Raw genomic sequence first — 17,343 nt, 5'->3', positions numbered from 1 at the left:
CCAGATTCTAGACCACTCCAACCCTACAATATCTTGATTCTCAAATGAAGTTCAAGTGTAAACTGGTTGGAGCTGCGAGACCTAATACACAACCGATAGAAATGGTTGTGATTGTTTCAGCACCTTTGGCAATCTTACCTATGAGGCACAGTTTGGCTCCTCTGGGAAACTGAAAAATGTCACTCTAGGACATTAACGTTGCTGTCTTCAGTGTACTGCAGAATAGAGTAGAGGTAATGTCACTTTGCATACAACACTTTCTGAATCTGACCTGGGAGTTCTTGAATAGGTAGTGCAGACCACGTTTTAGTCTGTATCTCACCCATGCCTTGTCTGGTCTGGAAGCGTTTGTTTGGTTAGTGCAGAGAAAGTCTTAACCGATATCTAACCTGTGCCGTAGTTGCTCTTGGAGTGTTTGATGGGACAGTGTACAGGGAGCTTTACTCTGTATCCGACCTGTGCTGCGCCTGCCCTCGGATTGTCTGATGGGGCAGTGTAGAGGGAGCTTTACACTGTATGTAACCTTTGCTGTATTGGGCCTTTGAGTGCTTGATGCTGAATCTGGATGCTTGAAATGGTAAGTGTTCCATTCCAAGCAGTAAGAGCAAATAAAGTAAAACTGCACCTCTTGCAGCCAACAATCACATCAGAACTAACTGTGTAAGTGTCCAAAGTAACAGCGACATAAAAAAGAGTATATTTTTCTTGTTAGATCAATTTAAGGTTATAATTTGGGGCTGTCTGCTGGATATGGATCGAGAGATGCTTGGACTGGTTATTGATTAAGTGTTGCTTCATTCCGAGAGGCACTAAATCGTGCTGTGCTCAGGAAGGATAAAGCATCGAGGCTATGGAGTGGATTCAATCCTTCCAAACAAATGCTGGCCTCTTTCATTTCACATCACCACATTGCTTGTTATTTTGAAAGGATTCCAATTGATCATACTCTTCAGGTTCTTACAGGCTGTGGGTTGACGACCTCGCCAAAACTGAGGCATGCAGATCAGGAAGGTTCAAGATTCGATCCTGGGTCTATGCTGAGTTAGCTGATCAACTTCATGACTCCTTTTTAAAAGCAAATCTGTGGGCAAATCTAACATTTTAAAAACTATATATCCATGATCCAAGTCGCTTTAAACAGGCTCCAGAAGCTGGCCGAGCGCGTATACCTTGAGGCACAGTGTGGCTTTCGTGCAGAGAGATTGACCATTGACATGCTGTTCTCCCTTCGTCAGATACAGGAGAAATGCCGCGAACAACAGATGCCCCTCTACGTTTCTTTCATTGATCTCACCAAAGCCTTTGACCTCGTCAGCAGACGTGGTCTCTTCAGACTACTAGAAAAGATTTGATGTCCAGCAAAGCTACTAAGTATCATCACCTCATTCCATGACAATATGAAAGGCACAATTCAGCATAGCGGCGCCTCATCAGACCCCTTTCCTATCCTGCGTGGCGTGAAACAGGGCTGGGTTCTCGCACCTACACTGTTTGGGATTTTCTTCTCCCTGCTGCTCTCACATGCGTTCAAGTCTTCAGAAGAAGGAATTTTCCTCCACACAAGATCAGGGGGCAGGTTGTTCAACCTTGCCCGTCTAAGGGCGAAGACCAAAGTATGGAAAGTCCTCATCAGGGAACTCCTCTTTGCTGACGATGCTGCTTTAACATCTCACACTGAAGAATGTCTGCAGAGTCTCATCGACAGGTTTGCGGCTGCCTGCAACAAATTTGGCCTCACCATCAGCCTCAAGAAAACGAACATCATGGGACAGGACGTCATAAATGCTCTATCCATCAATATCGGCGACCACGCTCTGGAAGTGGTTCAAGAGTTCACCTACCTAGGCTCAACTATCACCAGTAACCTGTCTCTCGATGCAGAAATCAACAAGCGCATGGGAAAGGCTTCCACTGCTATGTCCAGACTGGCCAAGAGAGTGTGGGAAAATGGCGCACTGACACGGAACACAAAAGTCCGAGTGTATCAAGCCTGTGTCCTCAGTACCTTGCTCTACGGCAGCGAGGCCTGGACAACGTATGTCAGCCAAGAGCGCCGTCTCAATTCATTCCATCTTCGCTGCCTCCGGAGAATACTTGGCATCAGGTGGCAGGACCGTATCTCCAACACAGAAGTCCTCGAGGCGGCCAACATCCCCAGCTTATACACACTGCTGAGTCAACGGTGCTTGAGATGGCTTGGCCATGTGAGCTGCATGGAAGATGGCAGGATCCCCAAAGACGCATTGTACAGCGAGCTCGCCACTGGTATCAGACCCATCGGCCGTCCATGTCTTCGCTTTAAAGACGTCTGCAAACGCGACATGAAGTCCTCTGACATTGATCACAAGTCGTGGGAGTCAGTTGCCAGCGATCGCCAGAGCTGGCGGGCAGCCATAAAGGCGGGGCTAAAGTGTGGCGAGTCGAAGAGACTTAGCAGTTGACAGGAAAAAAGACAGAAGCGCAAGGAGAGAGCCAACTGTGTAACAGCCCCGACAACCAATTTCTTCTGCAGCACCTGTGGAAGAGTCTGTCACTCTAATATTGGCCTTCATAGCCACTCCAGGCACTGCTCCACAAACCACTGAGCACCTCCAGGCACTTATCCATTGTCTCTCGAGACAAGGAGGCCGAAGAAGAAGAAGAAGATACATGATCCAACAACACCTCAATTTTAAAATCCTAATTCTTGTTTCAAGTCCCTCCATAGCCTTGCTCCTATCTCTGTAACTCTTTCAGCCCTACAAGCCTTCGAGATCACTATGCTCCTCGAATCTGGCCTCTTGCACTTTCCCAATTTTAATTGCTCCACCACTGGTGGCAATGCCTGCAGCTGTCTGGGCCCTAAGCACTAGAATTCCCTCCCTACATATCTCCACCTCTCCTTCTCCCTTTAAGACAGTCCTTAACATACATAAGATATAGGAGCAGGAGCAGGCCATTCAGCCCTTCAAGCCTGCTGTGCCATTCAGTAAGATCATGGCTGATCTGATTGTGGCCTTAACTCCACTTTCCTGCCTGCCTCCATAAACTTTCTCAATCAAAAATCTGTCTAACTCAGCCTTGAATATATTCAATGAATCAGCTTCCACTGCTCTTTGGGGAACAGAATTCTAAACACTAACAATCCTCTGAGAGAAGAAATTCCTCCTCATCTCTGTCTTAACTGGGAGACCCCTTAATTTGAAATTGTTCCCCCGAGTTCGAGATTTCCAACATGAGAGGAAACATCCTCTCAGCATCTCCCCAGTCAAACCCCCTCAGAATCTTATATGTTTCAATAAGATCTACCTCTTTGATCAAGATTTTGGTCGTCTGCATTAATATCACCTTTTTGTGGCTCAGTGTCAAATTTTATTTGATAATGCTCCTGTGAGGCACCTTGGGAGACTGTGATATGTTAAAGGGGCTATGTAAATGCATGTTGTCATGAACAAGATGATCCAGATTTGATCCCTGCTTTGTGCTCTGTAAACTGATCTCAGCCAGAGTGACATTAGAGGGTGCAACGATTAGCCTGTTCCCCTCGTACAGAGAATCATAGAATGATACAGCACAGAAGGAGACCATTCTGATGAAAGGTCACTGACCTGAAACGTGAACTCTGCTTCTCTCTGCACAGATGCTGCCAGACCTGCTGAGTAGTTCCAGCACTTTTTGTTTTAAATTTCAGATTTCCAGCATCTGCAGCATTTTGCTTTTATTTTATTACAGAAGGAAACCATTTGGCCCATCATACCTGTACCAGCTCTTTGGTGGAGCTCTCCAAGGGAACAAAAAGCTAGCCACAGACATTGACTGGGGACAGAAATTTCCTCTTGAGACAAGGAAGGGCGTGCATTGGTGTGGGGAGAGGAAAGTAAGCCATTCCCAGGGTCAGTTGATGGCAGCATAATGGGTCAAAAGTCAGGCAGCCAACCCCAGTACGGCTGTTCAGTCAATATATCGAGGTTGGTCTTGTTTCACAACCAAGTATCAGACACAGAATCTGACACACAGACGTTTGTAAATACTGGAGTAAAGAAGGACCTGGTATGGCAGTGGGTTTGTAATTGTCTTGTGTGAAAGTAAATCACAGTAATAGAGCTGTGTGTCAATAGCTGGTTCCAGCTGAGTGCAGAGTCAGACATCGGGGTACTTAACCTCAATGTTTCACCAGCCCCCTCATTATTGACTTGCTCTCAATTCATGAGAGTGGATAAGGGGCTATTGGAAACATAACACAACATTTTGTACTCAGAAGCAATTATACAACTTCGTCTTCTGTCAGTTCAGTTCTCAATAAACTAATAGTTGATGCAACATAAAATGATTCGCCATATTTTACTCTCATTTAGTATAAAGTAGGGAACATGGCTTCAGACCAATGTCAATTTTTCCATTAAAATCAGTGAATGGGATGTAATATATCTCATCATTTTTCTTTTCTGCAATTTTCTCCACAAAATGATTGATTCGTGCTGAATTAGAGGTTCCATCAGTAATGGCAGCTCTCTGGTTCCAAGTGACCGCTCTTCATGCATCTCAATACATACAGTAGGAGTGAGTCGGAAGCTTGGGTTTTCTCCTCCCTATTGAGATCAGTTGAAGCACCTCAACTGCTGCAGCAGCAAATGAAATGCAAGTTTGGGGCTGAATCCTAGGATCTTTCTAGTCCATACAGTTCATTTTCTTACTGGTTGGGTGGAAATATGCAAGCCATCAGGAGAAGAGGAGCATCAAAGTTCAACAAATTCTTAAACTGCCTTGCCTTTATTCAGCAGGAGTCAGTCAGCCGTTATTCTAGTATAACCTTCACAAAGACCAACGAAGTCTTTCCTGAGACTAAGCATTTTTACAGCATATTTTTTCTCAATTTTCTTGTCCATGTCTTTGTTTGGCTCCAATTCCATCCATTCATCTGCCCTCTCTGTCCATCTGTCTGTCCCTCAGTTTTTGTCCCTCAATGAAGCTGTTTCTCTGTCTGTCTGCCTCTCTCTCCCCTCAGCCTGATCCTCTTTTCTATTTCATCCCTCGCTCGTCACTTCACCCACCTACTCCTTTTTCCCTCTCTGCACCTCTTTGACTTTTTCTGTACATCTGGCCACTCTCCTCCTCTCTGTCTCTGTGCTCTTGTATTCTGTCCAATTCCATTTTTGCTGTGTAATGCCAGTTTCACTTACTTTATTTCATATGATCTGCACACAAGGAATTTTTCCTGATGTAGGTTTGGGAGCAAATGTTTTTGTTGTCGTGTTTTGTGATATGGATTGTGATATTGAAAAGGTATTTTTGTTTTGTTTTCAGATTCTTCTTAAAGTTCTTCCTCAAGTGCAATCAGAACTGTTTGAAAACAGCCGGGAACCCGCGAGACATGCGCCGATTCCAGGTACTGCTTAAAATTCTATTCCTGTCCCTCAGTGCATCATAGTAGGAATAGGTCAGGCTGAAGGTTGCTCTGGAAAAGGACATCATCATGCGAGCGAACAAAATGTGCTCAATGTTGCAAATGAGAGATGTCATGGCACACATTGTGGACCCCAATAGAAATATTTTCCCTGTGGAGTGAGAACCCTGATTGATTTTCACTTGCCTAATGCCAGTGATGATAACTATAGCACAAGCGACCATTGACCTGGCTGAGATTGGCTAACTCAACCCAATAGGGGCACTGAACACAAGACCGTCCTAGTCTGTATGAGTCAATACCACCCCATAGGATAGACAAGCCAACCAGGAACTCCTCTTAAAAACAGAAATTCTTTTTTTAAAGCTTTTAATGCGCATTGATAAGTTCTAGAAAAAAAGTAACCGTGGGGTAGGGGGGGTGGGGGAGAGGTTGGGTGAGCTGGATGGAGACTCCAGCCTTTCGCTTCTCAGAATCTTGGTTTAAATCCACCTCCACTGAGGATCTTGTGTGAAATGAGTTCCAGGAATCTTGCTTCGAGAGGCCACAGGATGGGTGTGGTGGGAAATGGAAGAATTGTTCCATTAGTCCAATGGGATTGTTTTGCTGATGTTGACTGAGGCAGATTGCAGGGATAGCGTAGAGGAAGTTTAATCTTACCCATGCTGCACCTGACCTTGGAGCATTTGAGTCCTCAGAGAGTTTTACTGTATCTAACCTATGTTGTACCTGAACTCAGAATGCTTGATGGGGCAGTTTAGAGGGAGCCTAGCTCTGCATCTAAACCATGTATCATTTAGTTGGGAGTGTTTGATTGTGAAGTATGGAGGGGGCTTTATTTTCCATCTCACCCATGTTTCACCGGACCTTGGATTATCTGATCAGATCGTACAGAGAGAACTTCATTGTACCTAAACTTGGAATGCATTGTAGTGCAGTGTGGAGGGAGCTTTACTCTGCATTTAAACCTTGCGGTCATTTAGCTGGGAGTGTTTAATAGTGCAGTGCAGTGGATCTATATTCTGACTTTTTACCTGAGCTTTATCTGACCTGATCCTAATACTGCATGCTTGATACAGAAAGTGTTCCATTCCCCAGCACTAATATCCCTCATCTTAAGGATCACAAATTTTAAAAAGGGTCACAACAACACAATTAGGCAGATCAATGATATATCACATGGACTGGGAAAAATCTCATTCTCAACAGGAGGTAAACGATCAACACAGATCACAAAATCATCACATGGATTGCATTTAATCACAATGTTCTCATACGCTTTTCTGGCAGAGACTCGTCTTTTAACAGATGACAACACAAGCAGAAAATATAGATCATGGGAAAAGAAAATGCTGAAATCCCAATCCTGACTGTGTTTCCAAGATGCAAGAAGTTTTTTGTAGCTGGAAGGATTTATGCCCAGCATTTTGGGGATTTGTGTGGGATTGTGTCCTACCCCCTGGATCCGAGTTCAGTAAATTGCAGTTTTGAAAGCCGAGCAATGCAGAAGAAAAGGCCACAGGAAATGGAGGGAGGTGTTTCAGGAAGTTGTCAGGAGATGACTGATAGACTCCAGATGGGTCAGGTCAGTTTCAGTGACCCAGGAAACTGACAAGAGAGACAATCGCTGGCACTGGCCAAAGTGCTTGGCCCTCCCCGCTGCAATCACAACACATTATGGCAACCTCGTTTCAATGATTAAGTAGACTGATTCACTCATTTCACAGATTATATTACATCCCAAACATGGACTTTCCACAGACGCCTTTATGTTTGCCAGATGCAAGAAATTAATTTTGTTAATTTCTCCCTGTCGCTCCTGAAGGCTGGGATTTGGTTTTTGCAAAAACTCACTGTCCTCTGTAATCTCACCCGGTGGCTATTCCTCGTGCATTCGCCCGGACTTTAAGCATCACAGCTCAGCCTGTTCTTGTTCTCACCCTTACACCATTCACACAATCAAGATCGGAACTTTCACTTTGCCTCGTGCAGGGTGCTGAGGCTAATTCTAGTACCAGGAGAAACAGTTTCCAGCAGCAGAAGGATCAGTAATTAGAGGATATAGATTTAAGGCAACTGGCAAAAAAACCAGAGCGATATAAGGAAATTTTTTTCACACATTTTTTTCTGTGACACACTGCTGATTCAATAGTAACTTGCAAAAGGAAATTGGCTAAATACAAGGAAGGGAAAGAAAGGACAGGAGAAAGTAGTGTAGCGGAATTATTTGGACAGCTCTACCAAACAGTCAGCAGAGGCACTATGGGCCTTCTGTCCTGTATCATTCTATGATTCTATAATTCCTGCTTTACTGCTAGAGAACACCTAACTCAACACAGCCTCAGGATTGATCCTGGCTTGGCACACTGCCCACTGGCCTCCTTTACCATTAATAAAAACAGAAAGTGCTGGAAATACTCAGCAGGTCAGGCAACATCTGTGGAGAGAGAAGCAGAGTGAATGTTTCAGGTCTGTGACCTTTCATCAGAACTGGCATAGGTTGGAAAAGAATTAGGTTTTGAGCAAGTGAAGGGGGTGGGGGCGTGCAGTGGGTCGGGGGGCGGGGGAAGCGAACAAGCGAGGTGTGTGATAGGGAAGAGGACAGGAGAGATTAAATAACAATGCTGTCCTGGGACAAAGGCAAAGAGTGTGTTCATGCATATGGTGAAAGACAAAGCATTAGTCCAGAGAGTGTGTTAATGGCCTCCTTTACCAACTAGGCCAGTAGGGGAGCTCCAATGCTGATCTTGGAAAGGAAAGTTAATGGCATGACCAGTATTTTAAACTTTCCTCATCCCATTTTGAAGTTCACTACTTATTCCCCTCGACGATCTTCCTATATGGCACATAAAGCAGACATTCTGTGACATGTTCACAGTGCTCTCCCATTGCGACTGCTGAGCAAGACTGGCCCCATGATGTCTCAGATTCATATCTTTTTGTCTCCTCACCTACCACACACACACCACCACCCCGACCCAACTCCTAATCCACATTGCCACACACCCAATATTAGGATGTCATTACTCAGTAAAATCTCAGGTGCCTGTTAAAAAATACTTGAATTCATTAACTGTGCTTTGTCCTCTAAGATATTATGTATTAAATACATTATATATGTATTAAATACATAAATACAAAAACATTAGAACCCCAATCCTGGTTACCATTATTGATCGATCAATCATTCAAGCATTTTCTTCCATTTCACTGCATTAATTTTCATTCTCCCTTTCTGTTGCAATTCTGTCTTTTCTGTTGATTTACCCCTTCTGCTGAATTTCAAGCCTTTTTCAAATTCTGAGGTAGTTTTCCTCTGTGCACTTGGTACTACAAAATCATAACTGAGTTCTTTATAAACACATATAATGTGTACGAGATGTGAGACATTGAGATGGAGTTTTCAATTCCAGTGCTTGATTGGTGGGACCAGTGAGCATCAGAGTTATGAACTAATCTGTGCTTGCTGTAGCCATTCTTGTCAGAGTTTCTGGTTCATTGACATCTTCAATGCAAGCTCTCAGATCGCTGGGATCTCAAACAGGAGGGGAAACTAGATTGCTGGCACTGCTGCAGGTACTTGAAGGGCTGCAGCAGCCACTTAAAAGTATATATATATATATTTATATATATGCTTTAGCCAGTGAACAAAATATATTTATACTTTCTGGTCAACTAATGAACCCAGAGAAGCACGACATTGGGCAGTGGGAAGTAGGCAAAAAAGCCTTGCCTTCTTTAGTTTTATCTCATCTCTTTCATCTGAGACATTCTCTCTTGATCCCACTTACCCCTCTTACTGATGTGCATTTCATATCACTCTCATAGATAGATCTGAGAGATCTGAACCACCTGAATTCCAATAATATTTAACACAGAGGGGCACAGTCTCCAGTTCATAAGAGGGAAGGTGAACATATAGTTTAGACTTAACTACTTTACATAGAGACAGTGAATGCGTGGAACAAAGGAGAAAAATTTAACAGGTTGGCAAATTCAACAGGGAAATGGATGAATATTTAGTGAAGGAAGTGATTGTGAGGTGATGGAGTGAGGTGTGTTTTTTTTTACTTTGGATCAGTCTAATGGATGTTGATAGACTCATTTAGTCCTGTACATTGCTTTGTTCCCTTGTCCCAGTCTTTCTCTCTCCCTCTTATCTATCTGCCATTCTTCATAGCCAGCTGTCATCAAAGACAAAGGAGCCTTTTTGCTTCAGGACTTTGATTTGAAATATCCCATAAAGCTTTGGCAGCAATGACCTAACCCACTATATACAAACAGTATAGGGGCTGCACATGACATCTCACATACTTACACTTTCCCTTTGGCTGTTAAAGCCTTTAACCCAACTACTAATCGTTTTAACTTCTTTCTTTAATATGTTAACATTTTTGTCAATTAGTTTCTTATCAAAAGATTTGACAACTGTTAAATTTCAGAGTAATGGTAATTTCCAGAAATTTCAGTGTCTCAGTGTTGCCATAAGATGTTCAGTAAGCCATGAGCTCCAAACAATCTATGAAAATGCAACCATTTTTCATGCATTTCACACAACTGCACAAGAAATGAAAAAGATTTGCACTATCACATCTTTCAAAAATATTTCAAATAAACCTCAAGTAGTACAAGGTATTACTTTGAAGCACAGGGGACTATTGTGGAGGAAAATGTGGTAGCCATTTGCATAAAGCAAGATCTCACAAACAGCAACAAAACGAAAGAGGAGTTAATTGAGTTATTGTGGTTTTAGTGAAGAGAGGAATATTGACCAGGTCACTGGGAGAACTTTCTGTTCTTCTTTGAAGAGCACCAGAGGATCTTCAACATTGATCTGAGCCACTTCAGTAGGCTTTCAGTTAATGTCTCATTGCACCTCTGACAATACAGTACTCCCTCAGTACTCAACTAGGATGTGAGCTTAGATTATGAACAGGAAAAAGCTACTGGTCCTCAAGAAAACTGCCCCATTTTCAGAAATTGACCAAATCAACCCAATTTTGCGTCGTTTCCTAAATCTATTTTTCTCTAGAAATGTATCGATTGCTTCTTCGACCCAGATGGAACAGCCACTTCAATGGCCTTCCCTGGATAGTAAATAGGGGCAGGATTACTCTGTCACTCAGGGCATAGCTGACCAACATAACATTCCTACTATCATAAAAACAAGAAATGCTGGAAATACTCAGCAGGTCTGGCAGCATCTGTGGAGAGAGAAGAAGAGTTAACGTCTCAGGTCAGTGACCCTTCTTCAGAACTGACCTGAAAGGTTAACTCTGCTTCTCTCGCCACAGATGCTGCCAGACCTGCTGAGTATTTCCACCATTTCTTGTTTTTATTTCAGATTTCCAGCATCTGCAGTATTTTGCTTTTATAACATTGCTCCTGTTGCCCTGGATAAAATTAGCTAGTTTACCACTGACAATGGATGGCACTCAGCACCTTCTTGGTCTGTGTGGCTCAGTTCTACGCAGGCAAACAAAAACATTGGGAGCAATTTTAAAAGCTTTCTAAGTCCCATTTACAATATCTGTGGGGGTCATTAATTGATTGTTTGGGGGCATGATTTTGGGGACTTGGATCACCACATTATGACTGTCTTCACAAACTATGTCCACACTTATGTGGTAGGGGATATGGGATTAATGTAGGATTAGTATAAATGGGTGGTTGATGGTCGGCACAGACCCTATGGGCTGAAGGGCCTGTTTCAGTGCTGTTTCTCTCCCTCTCTAAGTTACATTTCTGTGCACCTTACTTCACAGGTTGTTTTATCAACAACAATTAATGTTGATGGTCATGTGCTGGCTGTCTCTGATAATATGTTTGTACACAACAACTCCAAGCATGGACGAAGGGCCCGGCGCCTTGACCCCACAGAAGGTATGTCCTTTTTTTTGAGGTGTGTTTATTATTTATGCACATAGTCTGGTGTAAGGTAACAATTGCACTCTGTGAGCCCAATTCCACCGGCTCTCTGTGTCTCTGCACCTCGATTAATAGCCTACCCGCCCGGGGGACATGAATTGGATTCAATGCTTTTCCACTTATGGCTGTGCATGAGAAGTAGGCAAAGGGTGAATTACTCAGCTTTCACATGACAGGGCCTGAATCAAACAGATCTATTTAATGTTCCATACGTTTTCTTTTTCTTCTGTTGGGAAGAGTCTGTCCTCCATTTTAACAACTGCTTCAGCACTGGAGTCAGGATTTCATGATGTGGACAATCACAGGCACAGAGCCATGTCCCTTCAGTCCATGGTGCAGTAAGCTGTGGCATTCCTCAGATGCTGGTTGGGAATTTGGCCTCAACAGTCGATAAATAAGACTGTCACAAATATTAAATTAAATCCAATCAGTGATTTTAAAGAAAAAATTCGAAGGAGCTCCCTCAGCCACGGAACTCAATTTTTCTTTAAAAAAAGAGATCTGCAAGGTATTTTTGAAAAGGGTATTTTAGTTAACCAATATGTTCAGACTTTACAGAACAGATGTCCCAGGACATCACTGCAGGAGTTCCTCGGGGTAGTGTCCTATGCCCAGCCATCTTCAGCTGCTTCATCAACGACTTTCCCTCCATCATAAGGTCAGATGTGGGGATGTTCGCTGATGATTGAACAATGTTTAGCACCATTCACGACTCCTCAGATACTGAAGTAGCCCATGTTCATCTGCAGCAAGACCTGGACAACATCCAGGCTTGGGTTGATAAGTGGCAAGTAACATTCGTGCCACATAAGTGCCAGGCAATGACAATCTCCAATAAGAGAGAATCTAACCCTTTGACATTCAGTGGCATTGCCATCGCTGAAACCCCCAAAATCAACATCCTGGGGGTTAACATTGACCAGAAACTTAACTGGATCAGCCATATAAATACTGTGGCTACAAGAGCAGGTCAGAGGCGAGGAATTCTGAGGTGAGTAACTCACCTCCTGGCTCCCCAAAGCCTGTCCACCATCTACAAGGCACAAGTCAGGAGTGTGATGGAATACTCTCCACTTGCCCAGATGAGTCGGCTCCAACAACACTCGAGAAGTTCAATACCATCTATGCCAGCTTGATTGGCACCCCATCCACAAACTCAAACTCCACCAACATTCACTCCTCCACCACTGACCGGCAGCAGTGGATACTGTATACAGGATGGACTGCAGCAACTCACCAGGGCTCCTTCGACAGCAACTTCCAAACCCACAACCTCTACCACCTAAAAGGACAAGGGCAGCAGACACATGGGAGCACCATCATCTGCAAGTTCCCCTCCAAGCCGCACACCATCCTGATTTGGAACTAGATCGTCGTTCTTTCATTGTCATTGGATCAAAATCCTGGAACTCCCTTCTTAACAGCACTGTGGGTGTACCTACCCCACATGGACTGCAGCGGTTCAAGAAGGCGGCTCACCACCACTGTCTCAAGGGCTACTAGGGTTGGGCAACAAAAGCTGGCCTCGCCTGCAATGCTCACATTCCATGAAAGAAAAAAAATAACCGTGAGGTAATTGATTAAAATGGCATATCAAGATGTTAAGGTTGAATAGAATAGGGAGAGGATGGATGGTTTAGTTGTAAAGACTGTAAGAACCAAAAGAATTTGTATTTATGTGACACTTTTCTTATCTCAATACTTCAGAGATAATTAGCCAAATACAGCAGTCATTTGGTGCTCAGTGAGGCCCCACAAGTGGCAAAGAGATAATCTGTTTCTGTGGTGTTGGCTGAGGGGTAAATGTTGGCAAAAGGATCTTTTATGCTCACCTGAACAAGTAAATGGGGTCTTGGTGTAACCTTTCATTTGAAAGGTGACATCTCTGATAAAAAAAAATCACTCAGTACTGCAATGAAACATTAATTTAGTCTTTGGAGCGGGGTTTGACCCCACAAATTCTGACTTTGAGGCAGGATTGTTATCACCCAGTCAAAGCTACTCCGATTGTCCTTTAACGTTTTGAGGCCAAAACTTTTTCATTTCATGAATTCTTAATGTTTGTCAACTGTGCCTGGCTGGAACAGCACGCTCGAACATTGTCCTTTCACCCCAGGCAAAATGACTTAAATCTAGGCCAGGACAGATGGCGTCATTGGGAAGTTTTAAAAAGCCTCACCGATGTAATACAATGCCTACTTTTAAAAGTTTGTCAAGTTTTTCAAGTCAGTAACCAAGTTCTTAGTGGGCAGATGTCCATGATCCTCAGAAATTGCCTTTAAATTGGCATCAATAGCAGTGTTATTCAGTCAGACATACCACAAGGGAGGGATGGTATGGAAATATCTCAGCGACACAATAAAGGATGTTGCTCATCTCAGGTTGGTCTCTCAGCACATTGTCAGGGTACAGTTGGTTGCTTCCATTGAAGTGGGAGTGTTTAATTTAAGCAGTGGAAAAATAACTGTATGCAGCACAAACATCCTCCATCTAAAGAATTAAATTTACTCTTCCCCTCAAAAAACCTTAAGTGTGTCATGCACACAATTTGTTTCTAACATTAAAATTCAGGTCAATATTCAAAACATTTTTGCCAAAAATGAGCAGTAAATGCTGAGTCCCAGAGAATTATCTGTCTGACCACATTTTTGTGTGGGAATGCAATCAAGATAAAGTTAAGAAAGGAACCAACAGGACTGGGTGATGCACGTCACTCTTGATTTAGCCCTGGGACCCAGGCTCAAATTCAGTCCAGGCTGATAGGTTAAAAGTCAGCCAGTTGGCAGGAAGGGTCCTTTGTGAAATGCATTCAGGACAGTCTCAACCTGACGCCTAGTAGATGCAGCCATCAGGTCATAGCCCATAGCTTAAACTGCAGCTAATTGGGGCTCATGGCAATTTTTTCCATCCAGATGGAAAATGGACAAATATCCCACTGGTGCAATACAGACAGCTTTTCTGAGTTTGCAGCTGAGTACTGTTGGGAGAGCGTGGAGATTTCACTCTGCTTAATTAACTTTTGTGTTTGCTGGGCACTGTGTGCCTAAAATAGAAGTGTCCCATTTCCCAGCACAAACATCCCTCACTTTGAGCACAACATTTTTGCAAAAAGGAAATAGAATTGTTCTTCAAAAATAAAGGGGGTAACAGGAGTGGTGTTGAGGAGCACAGTATATTGTATAGTCAGTTGGCACTCCTGGCAAACAACCTTCACGAAAGGTTCAAGGGCATCAAACATTACACATCAAACGGTGACAGGAGGAGGGAAGCTCCTGAACACATCAGCTTGGATCCCAGGGATTAAAGTAGTCCCCCCACAGAGAATAGGATTTGTTGGTCATGTTCGTTTTTAATATAGCCTTATGCAATGCCTATGTTTGAGTGAAAGAACATATTATAAATATACACGGAAAACAGTGGACTTGGAATTAATGCAAGTATGGAACTGTTAATGAGATGTGCTTAGGTTGGATATATCACACAAACATTCGGGATGTCTCCAAAGGTTCTCGATCCTAAAGGTCCAATAGCATTATGGAAATTTTAGTGATGCCTCTCGAGGGTCCAGTTCCCCAAAGATTTGACGGTCCTATGGTAACCTTTTAAGGGCTTCTAAGGTTTCCAAAGGTTCGACAGTACTCTAGAATCAATGGGAAAGTCCCTCAATGGTCCAGACACTCAAAAGTTTGACTGTGCTATGAAATGTTTGTAAGATCTCGAAAGGCACTTGTGCAGAACAGTTGAAAATGCCTGTTGTGCAAAGATATGGTGTGCAAGGCTGCACAGCGTTAACAAGTCTTCATGGGTTAGAATTAAAACACCAACATTGTACTGTGAAATACGATTAAATCAGTGAAGAATTTGCAGTGGTGTTAATTTCCTGTCTCTGGACCACAGTGTAGTGAATAAAATCCCAGGAATCAGAGCAAGAAAAGATTCAATTTTTTTTCTTCCAAGACTGATTGAACGTGATTGACTAGCAGCTCAGACACAGCTCGAATGTTTGGCCTGCTGCCAGTATCCTTCATGCTTTCATCTGACCCTGTCAGCACTAAGCTGGAGGTGATGGATTGAGCTTGGATGTGGCCTTGAAACCATATAGCTTCTGACAGGGTGAGAAATTGTGAGGTTGAAAACAGGCTGTGATTCTCCCCTGCCTGATCTGCTCAGCTCCAAATGGAAATGTGCACCCAGGTTTCCCTGTGAAGCTGTGTTAAGTGGGTACAGCTGAACTTCAGGAAATGTTAGTCTGGGGATGAATGGGATGGTGACTGAACTGTGTGAGTGGGAAGTGAGTAGAGAAGCATACCTGCCTCTACTGAACCTCATGGTCATTAATCTACTGGCCCTCTGAGCAGACCTTTTGCCATCAATAATGCAGCGACTAATAGACACGATTGCTTCTTTTGTCACCAATAGAGCTGGCATGTGAGACTCTTGATATCATATCCATTTCAGGATTTCTTTTCATTCTTAAATCATAGCCCTTTCCATGTTCAATTTCTGATCTGTTAGTTGATGTCAAATCGGGCCAGAGATGGGCTGCTGCAATTTGCTTCTGTAGCCCTGGGGGGAAGGAGGGAAGAAAATGACTCCTGCTGGAAGTGTGGACCTGAGCAGGGTTGATTCCTGCCATCACTGCATGTAGTTATATTATTTTAAACATGTTTTACGATTTCACAAAAAATACTAAGCAGAGTAATTTCTCACATTATTAATGATGGTGCTACCGAGAGCCAAGTGGAGGATATCATCCCCACAGGGTGAGCACATGATCAAGCTTGGCTGTGATGCACGACATGGTCAAATAGCCCTCCTGGCACTCAATGCCAGGCTCACTCATGTAGAATGGACAGTAAGAGAAAAAGCAATGAAATAATGTTAATAACAGTGTTGAATACTACCAAACCAAACAAGAAGAGTGGACTGCACAGATTCTGTACCTCTGGTACATTTTTGGGGAAATAGGGCATGCCTGTCTTGTAATCTTTTACATGACACTTCAAACTCTCAAGCTTAAATGTCAGCTCAGAGGAGGAGCTCACACTCAACAAGCAGAGTTCACTAAATGCTTGCAGTAAGCCAGGTTTAGACAGCGTGAGTCTGTAAAACCTCTGCAAGATGATAATTTTCAGTAAGCTTTTCAGAAGCTAGGTTCACAGCAAGTTTGTCCAGGATAACCCAGAACTGCTAAAAAGCTATGGTTTGAAGGATCTTTTACTGTTATCTTACTGTATTGGACTAAATGATAGAGCAGCCTGACCGAGCTTGAGAACCTTTCCCTGCTCCAGCTTTATCAAAGTCAGATAATCAAAATTCCAATCATACAAAAATTGTGAACACATTTGTCATAAACTGCTCATTAATAGGACCGTGAATTTTCAATCCATTTCCCTGCTTGAATGGAGGTTGAGCCGATTTGTTAGAGGGGCTGCTCGGGTATCTGTGGGGACTGGGAGAGGTTCCAGTTTGGATCATTGACTTATGTCGAGTTCGCTGATTTTGGTTGGTCTACAACTGACCTCAGTAATTCTGGGTGAGGATGACAAAATAAATCAGGCAACACTTCTGCTCCTCAGCACTGTCCAATGTCACCTGCTTGAAAGTTACATCGAATTGGACTCAGCTGCAATGCCTACGGATTGGTTGATACAGCTCGGTCTCATACCAGGTGGTATATTTACACAGTTTTCGAGTTTCCATTGGAGCATGGGCTTGTGACTCTTATATCCATCAAAATTACCCATGAGCCTCAGTTAGCTGCTGCAAACATTGACATAGAATATATAGAAACAGGCCACTCAGCCCAACTAGTCCTAGTCAACCCTCCTCCTACCCTTCCTCCTCTAACTCTAAAAATATGACCCTATGTTCCCTCCTTTCTCATATGCTTATCCAGCTTACCCTTACATTCATCTATACTACTTGCTTGAAACAGTCCTTGTGATAGTAAGTTCCATATTCTCATCACTCTGTAAGTAAAGAAGTCTCCTCTGAATTCCCTATTTGATTTCTGAATGACTATCTTACAC

General features: G+C 43.2%; 1 protein-coding gene across 1 annotated transcript in view; it reads left to right on the top strand.

Annotated features, from left to right (window-relative positions):
• Nucleotides 1–17,343, top strand: part of LOC137357183 (transcription factor COE2) — a 254,898-nt gene that overhangs the window by 163,782 nt on the left and 73,773 nt on the right. The window contains exons 7-8 of the mRNA XM_068023313.1: nt 5,284–5,365; nt 11,149–11,266. Of these exons, the coding sequence (XP_067879414.1) occupies nt 5,284–5,365; nt 11,149–11,266 (200 nt within the window). The remainder of the gene's footprint in view (nt 1–5,283; nt 5,366–11,148; nt 11,267–17,343) is intronic.

This window comes from Heterodontus francisci, chromosome 47 (assembly GCF_036365525.1).
Source record: "Heterodontus francisci isolate sHetFra1 chromosome 47, sHetFra1.hap1, whole genome shotgun sequence".
Taxonomy (NCBI): domain Eukaryota; kingdom Metazoa; phylum Chordata; class Chondrichthyes; order Heterodontiformes; family Heterodontidae; genus Heterodontus; species Heterodontus francisci.
This window is presented reverse-complemented; position numbering and strand designations above follow the sequence as displayed.